The 15,660-nt window shown below is 42.4% G+C and overlaps 1 protein-coding gene across 1 annotated transcript in view; it reads left to right on the forward strand.

The window, feature by feature from the left end:
• The window catches only part of CDK13 (cyclin dependent kinase 13), a 58,765-nt gene that overhangs the window by 26,785 nt on the left and 16,320 nt on the right, over positions 1-15,660 (forward strand). Inside the window, 2 exon segments of the mRNA XM_040353239.1 lie at positions 8,998-9,168; positions 11,547-11,736. Coding sequence (XP_040209173.1) covers positions 8,998-9,168; positions 11,547-11,736 — 361 coding nt within the window.

Below are 15,660 nucleotides of genomic sequence, written 5' to 3' on the forward strand. Positions count from 1 at the left end.
ATTGAATGGAAGTGGCCTGTCCTTTCCCATCCGATGCCAACCACTGGACAAATGGCGACTAGGACTACCATCCCTCTGTATTTGGTGGCAGGTGTCAGCGGGTTAAATCCGCCACTCCATACGAGATACTGGAAGGTCCGATCAGGTCTGCCTGAAAAACTGACAGGCGGACCTAATCGGACCGCATGTATGAAAGGGGCTTAAGGCACTGTGGCCTCTAATGGTCTCGGGAGGTTTTGTAAATTGACTACTGTGCTGCTCAGTGTTTTCCTTTCTGGAGGCTCTGACGTGCATAATCCGATTTCTGCATCGATCAAGGTGGCCACCTTCACACATACAGTGCAGAACTATGCGTGCAAAGTTAGAAATGGGGAAGGGTCAGCTGCAAAAGCAACAAAGGCAACACTGATGACTAATCCTTTGCTGCTTTTTTTTTTTTGGGTACAGAACCTTTTAGAGTTCCTTTTTTAACTATAGGTCTGCTTAACCACTTGCTTACTGGGCACATATACCCCCTTCCTGCCCAGGTGAAATTTCAGCTTCCGGCACTGCGTCGCTTTAACTGACAATTGAGCGGTCGTGCGACGTGGCTCCTAAACAAAGTTGACGTCCTTTTTTCCCCACAAATAGAGCTTTATTTTGGTGATATTTGATCACCTCTGCGGTTTTTATTTTTTGTGCTATAAACAAAAAAAATTGGGAAAAAAAACACAATTTTTTACTTTTTGCTATAATAAATATCCAATTTAAAAAATATATATATTTTTTTTTTCTCAGTTTAGGCCGATATGTATATACATACGACATATTTTTGGCAAAAAAAAAAAAAAACGCAATAAGCGTATAGTGACTGGTTTGCGCAAAAGTTATAGCGCCTACAAAATAGGGGACATAATTATGATTTTTTTTTAATTCTTTTTTTTTTTTTTTTTTTACTAGTAATGACGGCAATCTGCGAATTTTTTTTTTATTGGGACTGCGACATTATGGCGGACACATTTGACACATTTTTGGGGCCATTCACATTTATACAGCGATCAGTGCTATAAATATGCACTGATTATTGTATAAATGTGACTGGCAGGGAAGGGGTTAACACTAGGGGGTGAGGAAGGGGTTAAATGTGTACCCTGCATAGTGTTTCTAACTGTGGGGGGAGGGGACTGACTGGGGGAGGTGACCGATCTGTGTCCCTATGTACAAGCATCGGTCTCCTCTCCCTGACAGGATGTGGATCTCTGTGTTTACACACAGAGATCCACGATCCTGCTCAGTTACTGGGCAATCGCGGGTGCCCGGCGGCCGCCGGGCACGCGCATTGTGTTCCCAGTAACGCGGCGTCCTGTCGGAACAATAGAGCTATCGTGCCGCCGTCAATTGTTGGCGGTCAGTAGTATAGTGGTTAAGGCCCCTTTCACACTGGGGCAGGGGCTATTTTTAGTGGTGCTTTACCGCCAATTTTCGTGGCGCTATTCGGCTGCTAGCACGGGCAGTTTAACCCCCCTAGCGGCCGAGAAAGGGTTAAACACCACTGCAAAGCGCCTCTGCAGAGGCGCATTGCCGGTGGTATAGCCGCAGTGTCCCATTGACTTCACTGGGCAGGAGCGTTGTACACACCGTTCCATTACCGCTCCAAAGATGTGGCTAGCAGGACTTCTTTTTCCATCCTGCTAGCGCACTGCTGCCGTGTGAAAGCCCTCGGGGCTTTCACACTGGAGACATAGCAGTGGCTGTTTCAGGACGGTTTGCAGGTGCTGTTTTTGGCGCAATAGCGCCTGCAAAAAGACCCAGTGTGAAAGGGGTCTTAAGGTAATGTGTAATGTGTTGAAATAAATTAACACCCATGTAGTGTATATAATGTTTACATCTTTAAAGGGGTTGTAAAGGATCCCCCCCCTAAATAGCTTCCTTTACCTTAGTGCAGTCCTCCTTCACTTACCTCATCCTTCAATTTTGCTTTTAAATGTCCTTATTTCTTCTGTGAAATCCTCACTTCCTGTTCTTCTGTCTGTAACTCCACACCGTAATGCGAGGCTTTCTCCCTGGTGTGGAGAAAGCCTCTTGAGGGGGGAGGGGGCGAGCAGGAGGGTTAGGACACTCTCTACTTTGCAGATAGAGAAAGGAGCTGTGTGTTAGTGGGCGTCCTGACACTCCTGATCGCCCCCTCCCCCCTCAAGAGGCTTTCTCCACACCATGGAGAAAGCCACACATTACTGTGTGTAGTTACAGACAGAAGAACAGGAAGTGAGGATTTCTCAGAAGAAATAAGGACATTTAAAAGCAAAATTGAAGGATGAGGTAAGTGAAGGAGGACTGCACTAAGGAAGCCATTTAGGGGTAAGGGGGGAAGAATTTTTTTTTTTTTTTTTCCAAATGCCAGCAGAGTTTAAATTTGTACTTGCACCCTGTTCCAAATTATTATGCCAATAATATTTTTCTCATTTACCTAAATAATTGATGTAAACAGTCAGTATAATTCTCATGTCATCAACAATTAAAGGGGTTGTAAAGACAAAAATATTTTCCTCCTTAAATTAAAGTCTGACAGTAGCTGATAAAGTAAAAAGTAATGTTTTGCATTATAACTAGTTTGATACCTGTTGAAATCGAGCTGTTTTATTCACCTCCAGCACTCCTGAATCATTATTCTCACTGACTTCCTGGTTTGCGGTGCGCATTCATTCTTGCTACATCACGGCCTAATGGGAACTACAGTTCCCATTAGGCTTAGCCTCCATGCCTGTGAGGGATAAGAGAGCATCTTCACGCAGGGCTGTAGTCATAGGAAGGGGGTGAGCACGTTCTGCTTTCCACCATGCAAAACAGCTCAGATGCTGGTGGAAAGCAAGAAGAGGAGAGACAGGAAATGGCATTTTCAAACCTGGATTACTGTATTTTGGAGGTCAAAAGGAAAAACGAGGTAAGTGATATTTAAATTCTCTAGCTTGCAGCAATCAATTGATCTAATAAAAAACAAACCTTTCGTGTTCCTTTAAGAGTACAATTATAATTTTATTGAACAAACCTCCTGATAACAGTTGTTTTTTCAAAATAAAAAGCTTACACTGTTCCAAATTATTAAGCACAGTAAGCTTCAAAACACTTTATAGGTTTTGTAAAGAATTGAAAATTGTCACTTGTGTTTGCAACATATTTTCTAAAATCAAATGCTATTTCAATCAAACTTTGAACAACATTTTAACTTTTTAAACATTTTAACAGGTCACGTTACAGTTATTTGATAGCAGCCTTACAAGTCTTGCATCTATTGAACTTGTGAGTTTTTGGACAGTTTCTGCTTGAATTTGTTTGCAAGATGTCTGAATAGCCCCCCTGAGCTGCTGTTTGGATGTAAACTGCCTTCCACCCTCATAGATCTTTTGCTTGAGGATGCTCCAAAGGTTCTCAATAGGATTGAGGTCAGGGGAGGATGGAGGGAGGCCACACCGTGACTTTCTCTCCTTGTATCCCCATAGCAGCCATTGATGCAGAGGTATTTTTTGCAGCATGAGATGGTGCATTGTCATGCATGAAGCTGATTTTAACCACTTTAGCCCCGGGCCTGTTTTTCAGAGTCGGTGTTTACGAGACAAAACCATTTTTTTTTGCTAGAAAATTACTTAAAACCCCCAAACATTATATATATTTTTTTTCTAACACCCTAGAGAATAAAATGGAAGTCATTGCAATACTTTTTGTCACACCGTGTTTGCGCAGCGGTCTTACAAGCGAATTTTTTTTGGAAAAAATTCACTTTTTTAAATGAAAAAAATAAGACAACAATAAATTTGGCCCAATTTTTTTATATATTGTGAAAGATAATGTTACGCCGAGTAAAATGATACCCAACATGTCACGCTTAAAAATTGCGCCCGCTCGTGGCATGGCGTCAAACTTTTACCCTTAAAAATCTTGATAGGCGACGTTTAAAAAATTCTACAGGTTGCATTTTTTGAGTTACAGAGTAGGCCTAAGGCTAAAATTAAATGCTCTCGCTCTAACGATCGTGGCGATACCTCACTTGTGTGGTTTGAATACCGTTTTCATATGTCGGCGCTACTCGCGTATACGTTCGCTTCTACGCGCGAGCTCGTCGGGACGGGGCGCTTTAAAAATTTTTTTTTTTTGCTTTTCGCATTTATTTTTATTTATTTTAGAATTTTTAACACTGAAAAAAAAAAAATTATCACTTTTATTCCTATTACAAGGAATGTAAACATCCCTTGTAATAGAAAAAAGCATGACAGGTCCTCTTAAATATGAGATCTGGGGTAAAAAAGACCTCACATCTCATATTTGGGCTTAAATGCAAAAAAAAAAAAAAAAATTTGGAAATGTCATTTTTTCAAGTGACAAAAAAAAAAAATGTTTCTTTAAGACGCTGGGCGGGACTGACGTTTTGACGTCACTTCCGCCCAGCGGAGCTATGGGGACGGGCGAAGGAGATTTTTCCTTCAGTTTCGTCCCCGCTCAGCTGCCGGATGGTCGCAATCTCCTCCGCCGCTACCGACGGCTACGGTAAGCGGCGGAGGGGGAGGGGGAGGGGGGGCCCTCTCCCGCCACCGATAACGGCGATCTCGCGGCGAGTCCGCCGCGGAGACCGCCATTATCGTTAACACGGCCGCCCACAGAAGAGATGAATATCTCGATTGTGGCAGCAGCTGCTGCCGTTACCGAGGTATTCATCTCTAAAGTGAGGACGTATAACGACGGTGGGCGGTCGGCAAGTAGTTAATATGGAAAGCATAGTTCTTCCTTCTGTACCAGGGAAGGAAGTGATCAGTCAGGAACTCCACATACTTTGCAGAGGTTATCTTTACACCTTTGGGGACCCTAAAGGGGTCCACCAGCTCTCTTCCCATGATTCCGGCCCAAAACATGACTTCACCACCGCCTTGCTGACGTCGCAGCCATGTTGGAACAGGGTGGCCGTTTCGTTCCCATATTGCTTGAAAATGGTGCTCTGCTTAATGTGGAACGCCCTCCTTTAGTAGTTTTTCCTTTAATTGGGCTCACCTGGCAATATAATTATCACAGGTGTCCGAGATTGTTTTCAGTGGTCAAAAGAGCCCTGAGACACAATGCCATCCATGAGTTACACTGAAAAACTAAATATTTCATCTTTGTGATACTGAAATAGAATTTGCATAATAATTTGGAACAGGGTGTAATGCACTCTAAAATTAAAAATGAGAGTATAAATAATCTAGAATGGTGCTTCCTAATCCCTTTTCATGATATGTAATGCTTCTTAACCACTTCATTACTGGCACTTAAAGCGGGAGTTCACCCGAAAAACAATTTTTAACATTAGATTGAGGCTCGTTTTGTCAAGGGGAATCGGGTGTTTTTTTTTAAATCAAAGCAGTACTTACCGTTTTAGAGATAGATCTTCTCCGCCGCTTCCGGGTATGGTCTTCGGGACTGGGCGTTCCTATTTGATTGACAGTCTTCCGACAGGCTTCCGACGGTCGCATACATCGCGTCACGATTAGCCGAAAGAAGCCGAACGTCGGTGCGGCTCTATACGGCGCCTGCGCACCGAAGTTCGGCTACTTTCGGAAAATCGTGACGCGATGTATGCGACCGTTGGAAGCCTGTTGGAAGCCTGTCAATCAAATAGGAACGCCCAGTCCCGAAGACCATACCCGGAAGCGGCGGAGAAGATCTCTCTAAAACGGTAAGTACTGCTTCGATTTTAAAAAAAACACCCGATTCCCCTTGACAAAATGAGCCTTAATCTAATGTTAAAAATTAACTTTTTAGGTGAACCTCCACTTTAAACCCCCTTCGTGCCCAGACCAATTTTCAGCTTTCAGCACTGATGCATTTTGAATGACAATTGCGCGGTCATACAACACTGTACCCAAATTATATTTTTATCATTTTTTTCCCACAAATAGAGCTTTCTTTTGGTGGTATTTGATCATCTCTGCGATTTTTATTTTTTGCGCTATAAACAAAAAAAGTCAGAAAATTTTGAAAAAAACCCACATTTTTTACTTTTTGTTATAATAATATCCCAATTAAAAAAATAAAAAAAAATCCTCGGTTTAGGCCGATACGTATTCTTCTACATATTTTTGTTAAAAAAAATCGCAATAAGCGTATATTGATTGGTTAGCGCAAAAGTTATAGCGCCTACAAAATAGGGGATAGATATATTTTTATTTTTTTGTCAGGCCTGCGATATTTCAGCAGACACATCGGACACTTTTGACTCAATTTTGGGACCATTCACATTTATACAGCGATCAGTGCTATTAAAATGCATTGATTACTGTATAAATGTGACTGGCAGGGAAGGGGTTAACACTAGGGGGCGATTAAGGGGTTAAATGTATCCCCTGGGTGTGTTCTAACTGTGTGGGGGGAGGGGACTGACTGGGGGAGGTGACCGATGCTGTGTCCCTATGTACAAGGGACACAGCATCGGTCTCCTTTCCCTGACAGGACGTGGAGCTCTGTGTTTACACACAGAGCTCCACGTCCCTGCTGTCACCGCCGATCGCGGGTACCTGGCGGACATCGCGGCCGCCAGGCACGCACATCGGCCTCCCAGCGATGCCCCGGGCACAGTGTTTCCCCGCTGCGCGCCCCCAGCAGCTCGCGCGGGGAAATTAAACAGGACGTCCAAAGACATCCACCCGGCACTTGGGAGCCGCGCTGTGGATGTCTTTCGTCTATAGCGCGGCCCTCTAGTGGTTAAACACTGAGTAATACGAAGGCTGTCATTGCTGACTGTTTTTATGTAAATGGCAGTTGCTTGGCTGTCTCTGGCCAGTTTGTCAAAACCTCTGATCTAAAAAATTGCTCCAGGTCAGTGATTTACCACTTGAGCTCTGGAAGGTTTTACCTCCTTAATGACCAGGACATTTTTTGCTATCTAGCACTGCGCTACTTACATAGTATACATAGTGGGTGAGGTTTAAAAAAGAAACAAGTCCAACCTTAATGTGTGTGATTGTAGGTCAGTATTCCATTGTATATCCCTGTATGTTGTGGTTGTTCAGGTGCTTATCTAATAGTTTTATGAAACAATCGATGCCCCCTGCTGAAACCGCCGCCGGTGGAAGGGAATACCACATCCTTGCCACTCTACGTAGTTTAAGGTTAAAGGGGTTGTAAAGGTAAAACATTTTTTTTCCTAAATAGCTTCCTTTACCTTAGTGCAGTCCTCCTTCACTTACCTCATCCTTCCATTTTGCTTTTAGATGTCCTTATTTCTTCTGAGAAATCCTCACTTCCTGTTCTTCTGTCTGTAACTACACACAGTAATGCGAGGCTTTCTCCCTGGTGTGGAGTGTCGTGCTCGCCTCAGGACGCTCTCTACGTTGCAGATAGAGAAAGGAGCTGTGTGTTAGTGGGCGTCCTGACACTCCTGTATTCCAAGGGAGGGGGCGAGCATGACACTCCACACCAGGGAGAAAGCCTTGCATTACTGTGTGATCTTCAACACAGGTCTCTGGGCTGCGATTGCACACAACTGATCAGCAGGTCCCAGCCATGAATCATTGGCCAGGACTTGCTGACACTCTTGCTGTGTACAATCACAGCGGGAGTTCCCCGTCTGCAAGTATTTAAATCAGGATATTTTTATTTTTTTCTTCTTAATTTGGTGTTTGTAAAAATGAGTTACCTCCCATGAGGTATATCCTATGTCTGATTTACAGCTCTGTCTTTTATTATATCTTTCTTTATACACCAATTAGCAAAGCTGTTGCTGAACTTCAGCCAGTGCGTGTATGAGAGCTGGGATAGTGTTATTTGTATGTCCCCCTCTTCGCTTGACCATGCAGCGTCCAGAAGTACAGCTGTGTGATGTACCGTATTTTAAAATAAAGACAGATCGGTGATCTTGGCTGTAGGATATACCTCAGGTGAGGTAAGTATTGCTTATAAAGAGACCAAAAAACATGCCTTGAGTTTTTCTTTTATGTTATGGGCTCATAATGACTGCCAGGGAAGTAGAATTATGAGAAAATGAAGTCTGTTATGACAGTATCCATGTCACATTTCCATTTTCATGTGCAACTTTCATTAACTGAACTGAAAATTATCATGTGTTGATGATGATTTATTTCAGAAGCAAGTCAGTCGTGGTAACCACCTGGGGGGAAAAAAGATATAAACTAAATTATTATTATTATTATTATTTTTAAATTGCCCAGTGTCTGAAAATTAGGGAGTCGCTTTAAGACCATATTAAACCCATCGTTGGGATGTAACATGGTTCCAATTGGACAACTGCACCCTCAAATGGCACTTTTATTTTCTGCAAATAAACAGTATTCACATTTCATTTATTTTTTATCCCAAAAGTTAGACTAAAGCTTTAGTACAGACTTAACCGTTTTTTTCCCCTCCGTTCAACCCAGCGGGCTGAAAAAAAAAACTGAAGCGCTTGGGAGGAGATCATGTACTAACAATCCAATGTTAGTACAGCAATCTCCCTGCTGAGCTATTGTGTTCTGACAGGGGGACAGCACCCCCTGCCATTGGCTGAGAGGGCTTATCGGATGCCGACCAGCAGACCTTTTTCGGTTATGCCCCTTCAATAGAAGCCGGACCCATGGGCCAAATGTCAGCCGGTTTCTATTCAACTGGCCAATGCCGTCCAATATTCGGCGCGTGTGTGGGCTTTAGCCTTAGGCCGCGTACACACGGTCGATCCATCCGATGAGAATGGTCAGATGAGAATTTGTGTACTAACCATCGGTTTGGATCTATCGGTCAGCGGTCCATCGGTTCGATTTTAAAGCAAGTTCTCTAACTTTTGTCCGAAGGACAAAAGACCGATGGGGTGTACACACGGACGGTTTGGACCGATGAAACTGAACTTCGGTCCGTTTTCATCGGTTTGGACCGATGGTGTGTACGCGGCCTTAAAGGCAAAGGGTTGTTTAGGCATGGCTAAAAAGGGCTGAAGTGATGCAATCTGCTTATTGTATAACTTATAGTAACTATTTTCTTCTGCTTTGTCATAAAAATAAAAAGGAGAAATGGTGGCTTTGAAGAAAGTGCGCTTGGACAATGAGAAGGAAGGTTTCCCCATCACAGCTATCAGAGAAATTAAGATCCTTCGTCAGCTCAACCACCAGAGCATTATTAACATGAAGGAAATAGTCACAGACAAAGAAGATGCGGTAGACTTTAAGAAAGATAAAGGTAATGCTGTTTGTTTATATTCGTATATGTTGTTTATTTATATACAAATTTATGGACATTCCTTTCATTTTTATTTTTTTTAAGATCTCACTTTGACACCTTTCACAGAGAAACACCACTGAAAAATGAGCCAATACAACCTGAATAGTTTCAAGTGATTCATTTTTTAGGCGGTGCTGCTTGTTTTTACATATTGCTAATGGTCATTTGCACGTTACTTAAAGGGGTTGTAAGGGTAAAAAAAAAAATCCTAAATAGCTTCCTTTACTTTAGTGCAGTCTTCCTTCACTTACCTCATCCTTTTGATTTTGCTTTTTAAATGTCCCTTTTTCTTCTGAGAAATCCTCACTTCCTGTTCTTCTGTCTGTAACAAAACACAGTAATGCGAGACTTTCTCCCTGGTGTGGAGTGTCATGCTCGCCCCCTCCCTTGGCCTACAGGAGGGTCAGGACGCTTTCTATATTGCAGATGGAGAAAGGAGTTGTGTGTTAGTGGGCGTCCTGACTCTCCTGTAGTCCAAGGGAGGGGGAAGGCATGGCACGCCACACCAGGGAGAAAGCCTCACATTACTGTGTGTAGTTACAGACAGAAGAACAGGAAGTGAGGATTTCTCAGAAGAAATAAGGACATTTAAAAGCAAAATGGAAGGATGAGGTAAGTGAAGGAGGACTGCACTAAGGTAAAGGAAGCCATTTAGAAAAGAAAATTTGTACCTTTACAACCCGTTTAAAATAAAAATGCATTTAAAGCTGAACTCTGGATAAGAGAATTAGCAGATCTAAAGCTCTATCTCTGACCTCATGTAATCAAGCAAAAATCATTTTCCTTGAAGAAACTGTAAATAGAAAAAAAAATGAAAGATCCTATGATGATGGCTATTAATTGCCTTGATGGTGCTCTGAAAGGCACAGAACACCGTTGCTACTCTGTTTACATTATCCTGTATGGCAGGCACATTGATCAGCCAGGCACAATGCTATTCATGTAAATATAGCATAGAGGGCAAAAGATTGAGAGAGAAGGCGAGGTGAGAACACAACTGAGAACACAACGGGCATAACACAACTGTTCTGCTGCCTCGTTCTTTACTGCCAGGATCCACTTTACATGATTCTGGCAGCCTAAGCAAGTCCAAAGAACAGCAGTGTTTTTGTGTGGCAAGCACATTGTGGGAATGATTAGAATGGTACAACGCCACTGTTTGTGTCAGCATTGCAGGCACAGTGGGCTGAAGAGCAGAAGAGGGAGATATATGGGCAGGTGAGTGGTCAGAACAGTACTGCTGTTCTGTTGCCTCACTCTGTGCTGTCAGGGTACAGGCAGATCCAAGTCGCTGTCGGCTTAGAGCAGCGGTTTTGCTGTTCACCCTGTATTCTTCTTTCTGTTGGTACCACAATCCAAATATCTATTGAGATTTAGAGTCCAGCTTTCAGTTTCTCATTTAAGGCTGGGTTCACACATATGCGGCCCGCCTGTTTGTGCCTGGGGTCCGGTGCGCGTCTCTTCATTGGATCAGGTGCAATTCAGGTCTGAATTTGTACCTAAACCGGACTCAAACATGCGCCAGACCCTTTTTCAATCCGGACCGTGGCCACCCCGATCATGTGTGAACCAGTTTCATTGAGAGCTGGTCACACTTGCCTGTCATGTGAATTGGATTCAGGGAAACCCGCATTCAATTCACGTGTGTGTGTGTGTGTGTGTGTGTGTGTGTGTGTGTGTGTGTGTGTGTGTGTGTGTGTGTGTGTGTGTGTGTGTGAACAAGGAGACAAGTAATGTTTTCTATACTCAGAATTACATTTAAACTAAAGACCTAAGTAATACTAATGCTGTGCAAATAAAAGCAACACACCTGCTGAGATCTACTTAAAGGAAACTTGTACTGAGAAAGTATAGAGGCTTCTATTGTAACTATTTTTCAAAATGCAACCTGCTGGCTGCCATTCTTACGCAGAAGCGTTAATGCAGATCAGAAATTTCTAAATTATTTTAGAATCATCAATTTCTAAATTCATTGAGTCCATTTGATACATAACGTGAAGCATGCTGGTAAAAGGAGGGATTATCCTGGGCTTTTTCCAGCGTCCAATACTCCTGCAAACAGCAGACTAACCTTAAATATTTTCTGTGTCCCAAGAAAAGGATTTTACGGTCAGTGCATCACAATTTTTCTGAGAAGATGAGCAATAGCAGCCTCTGTATTTCTATCGGTACAAGTTTCCTTCAAGTGCTCTCCCTCTGGCAAAACCCTCAGCTAGAATAATTTGTCATGTCAAAAAGTAAATGCCAGGTTTCACTTGAGTTTTATAAATGACCTTCTTATTGTAATATTAAAATTATTTTCATACATTTTTTTTTTTTTTCTTTAATGCTTGCAGGAGCTTTTTATTTGGTGTTTGAATATATGGATCACGACTTGATGGGTCTGCTGGAATCGGGATTAGTGCACTTCAATGAACTTCACATAAAGTCTTTCATGAAGCAACTTATGCAAGGTTTGGACTACTGCCATAAGAAGAACTTTTTGCACAGGGATATTAAATGCTCAAATATTCTACTAAATAACAGGTGTGTATTGTTTGTGATTGTATATAATACCTTAAGTTAATATTTTGTATTCTGTATAGTCCGCTAGGGACAGTAGATATTTGAGAAATTATATATACACACACACACACACACACACACACACAGAAGAAATTACACTTTGCTACAATGCAAAGTAGTGAGTGTGCAGCTTGTATAACAGTGTACATTTGCTGTCTTCTCAAAATAACTCAACACACAGCCATTAATGTCTAAACCGATGGCAGCACGATGGCCAGAACCACACAGCAGTTTAACAGGACAGGTGCCACTCGGAACACCCCGCGCCATGGTCGATCAAAGAAGTGCAAGTGCTCAGCGTCGTATGCAGAAGATTTCTTTGGGAAATAGATGTATGAGTGCTGCTAGCATTGCTGCAAAGGTTGAATTCTGTGTGTGGTGTTGTTTTCCTTTTAGAATTTAGATTATATAAAAATAAATTCTGTGTCAATTTTTGTGGACATTGGTACGTGAAAATAAGAGAAAAGGTTTTGCCAACAACTAGAATTGTAAATGAGTGCCATGAAAGTAACATATGAGAACAGTCTTAAACGTTACAATAAGAGGTTGTATAATGTACCAGAAGAGTGGCTGGAGGAGGCGGCTGCAGGGAGAAGCTGTGCTATAGGTTGCTGCAGTCAGAATAATATGTAGGAAGACGAATATGATTAATATGTAGGCTGACATGCATTTGGGGATCCTCCGACTGGTTAAAGGTCTGTAGTAATTGATGTGCATGCCCTACTTGTACACTTTGGCTTTACCTACCGTATCTATCGGCGTATACCGCGCACTTTTTTGCCCTGAAAATCGCGGGTGCGCGGTATACGCCGATACCCGATTTCTTGAATACTGCGCCGGCATATACCGAGCGGGCTCGGCTCCTCTCGCGCTCACGTCCTGGACGTACAGGACGTGAGCGCGAGAGTAGCTGAGCCTGCCCGACTATACACGAGTGTACTGCACTCGGTATATGCCGGCTCAGTATTCAAACTCGGCGCGGGAAAGCAGGAAACGGGCGGGGAGAACGCCGGACCCGCCAACCCCGAAGCCGCAGACGGACGCCGGACCCGACGAGGCCGCCGCGCAAGACACCAAAACTGTAAGTACAAAAATCTTTTTTCCACAGTAATGCGGGTCCACTTTAGGGGTGCGCGCTATACGCAGGAGCGCGCAATACCCCGATAAATAGTAAATCGTATTTTGAGAAATGTGGCCTCCTGCTCTGACCTGTGTTTTCTCATCTGGAGCCCCAGGTCTCAGAGTTGGTCTAAAGAACATGTATAGGTTCCAAGCACAATTACTCATGGTTTTAGTGGCCAGCAGCCCTTCTCAGCCCACCACAGTGCCTGTTGGGTAGAACATAGGCTGGGGAGGGGGGGTCACCACTTTGATACAAAGATAAGTGCAATCCTCAAACAGGTGACCAATAACTCTAGGGCAACGGCAAAGGATCTGTTGGCACCTCTTACGCTTAAAGCAGACCTTTGGGTACATAGCTTTCATTTAAATATTTTCTTTCATTTTTGTGCACCAAATACTATTGAAAACCCTGATATTACTGTGTAAAAAAAAAATGAATCAGACCTCATCACTGTGCTGCACATAGTCTGTGCTGAGAGCAGATTTGGAAGGGACCCAGCAGGTCCTTGCACTACAGGCTGACTGCAGAAAATGACAGGAGGGTGGTGGAGACAAGACAACAGTCACCCTGAACAAGTAGAGGGAGCAGTGGCTGGTCTTTTGCAGGATATTCCTGAAGTAAAATCTTATATATTGGATTACTCAACCAGTCTGGAAGAAATGCACAAAGCACACCCAGAGTTTCAAGAAAAAATACAATAAAAAATACAATAATTTTTTATCGTTCTCATCATCCAGCAGTTTGCATATGCCTCCTTTTTTTTTTTTTTTTTCAGACAATATTTGTTCACCTTTTAAAAATATGTACATTTTGTTTTATTTACTTGGAGCCTGTAAAGCATTGCACCCGCGATCTGCAGACTTCTCAGTGTATCTGTTCTGTTTGTTCCTTGTACGGCCGGCCAAATACACACTGATAGGACAAATTAATGAATTACCAGAGCGCTCAACAGCACCATGGTATTTCATTTAAACTACAAGCCAACAGCCGCAAAGGTCTGTGAATGGATGACGGGGCCGTATGGATGAAGCCCTGCTGTCACTAGGGAGGGGGGAATGACTGCAGCTGCTGGAACAGGGTACATGCTTCACCCTGTTCTAAAAGGTGAATTTTCAGATGTGTTCATGAGTGAACCATAATGAAAACAATGAACAAGAGCGGTGTTCATGTAACAAAAACAAAATAATAAAAAGAAAATATCAGTTGGAGTGCCTCTTTCATGAGATATGACGGTCCTTTTAAGGCGTCCTATGTAGCATATAGTGGCAATAATTGTGTTCTATTCTCCATAGACAGCCATGTGTTCTCTATGTGTAGTGCGAGCACTAATTTCTAATGCTTAGAATTGCGTTCTCGCTTTTACTTTCTGTCTTTCCTCCTTATGGATCAGATTAGCAGCTACAGCCTCCCCTGCAAACCCGGCTCATTGAGGTTTGCACTCTGTTTTCGTATAGGTTTGCAGGAGAGTCAGAGGTCATGACACAGAACCAAGGATGGGCACAGACAGTCTGCAGTACTTTGGCCATCTCTGAGCACACTTCTTGCAGTGAGGTGACACAAGTATATTAATAAAGGAACAAAGATTTTCCCTGGTCTGTTTAAAAGTGTATGACAGAGTACCAATATTCCAATAGAGAGAACTGGGCTATTTATCCCATTGAGAACAGGAGAGCACTGTTCACCTAGAGGGGAGGCATTGGGGTGTTGCACTCAAGGTTTTACATATTGAACCCACTCATCTGTTTAAAGGTCCTGATGGTAGACGAGACTCCCCTGTTTTTATCTCCTATTGTGTGTTCTCTTGGAGGTAAAGGGAAATTTAATTCGTTGAGTATTTCACAATTGGTCATTTAGCCTTTTTCACTGTTCTTGATGCAGTAGGTCATCTGACTTGAGAAACATGTGAAATTTACTCGGGTCCCGTCACTACAATCTGCATGGAAGACTAAAACGATATCTTACTGATAAATATAATGTCCTTATGGCTGTGGTAACCACTGCATTCTGTGGAAAGGTGCATTGTAAAAACAAAGGCTCGGGTAGGTCTCCTTGGCCTAATGAAAGATTTTTAGTAATATATAATAGGGTTAATTTAAGCTGGTAATTGCAAAATCTGGCAGACATGCATGGTAGCCAACTGGCTTCTAACTGTAGCGTGTTCATTTAAGCTTTGATAATAAAACCTGGAAGCTGATTGGTTTCTATTCAGAGCTGCACCAGATTTTTCACTCTCTCTAGTTTTAGTAACTAACCCTAGTGTGTATTGAACCCATTTGAGATTTTGAGTTTTATATAGTAGGGGATGTGGTGCATGGACTTGGGCAGCCAGACACAATTATTAGTCATATAGAAAAAAAGTGCACTTTTATAAAATATCAGGAGCCTTAGCTGTTTATAGTAATTTGTTCAGTGTGGTATGGTTAAGTACAACTGTAGAATATGCTGTGTTAATAAGTTTATTATAGTTTTTTTTTTTTTTTTTTTTTTTTAGGGAGTCCTGAATATTCGTAATAGATTACAAATCGTGTTTGTGTGTAAGATTTGTCAATATAGTCCTCATTTAACCTGTGAATTACTTCAGTGATTCCTTTTGATACCATATTAGGCTGGATTCACACCTATGCAGTTTTAGTGCTTTTTGCACTACAGTCTATTTACCATGGTTTCCTATGGAACATGTTTTGTAGTACAAATCTGCAAAATGCAAAAAGCACTAAAAATGCATAGGTGTGAATCCAGCCTAAGGATGCAGATTAAAATGC

Source organism: Rana temporaria, chromosome 5 (genome assembly GCF_905171775.1).
Source record: "Rana temporaria chromosome 5, aRanTem1.1, whole genome shotgun sequence".
NCBI classification, from domain to species: Eukaryota; Metazoa; Chordata; class Amphibia; order Anura; family Ranidae; genus Rana; species Rana temporaria.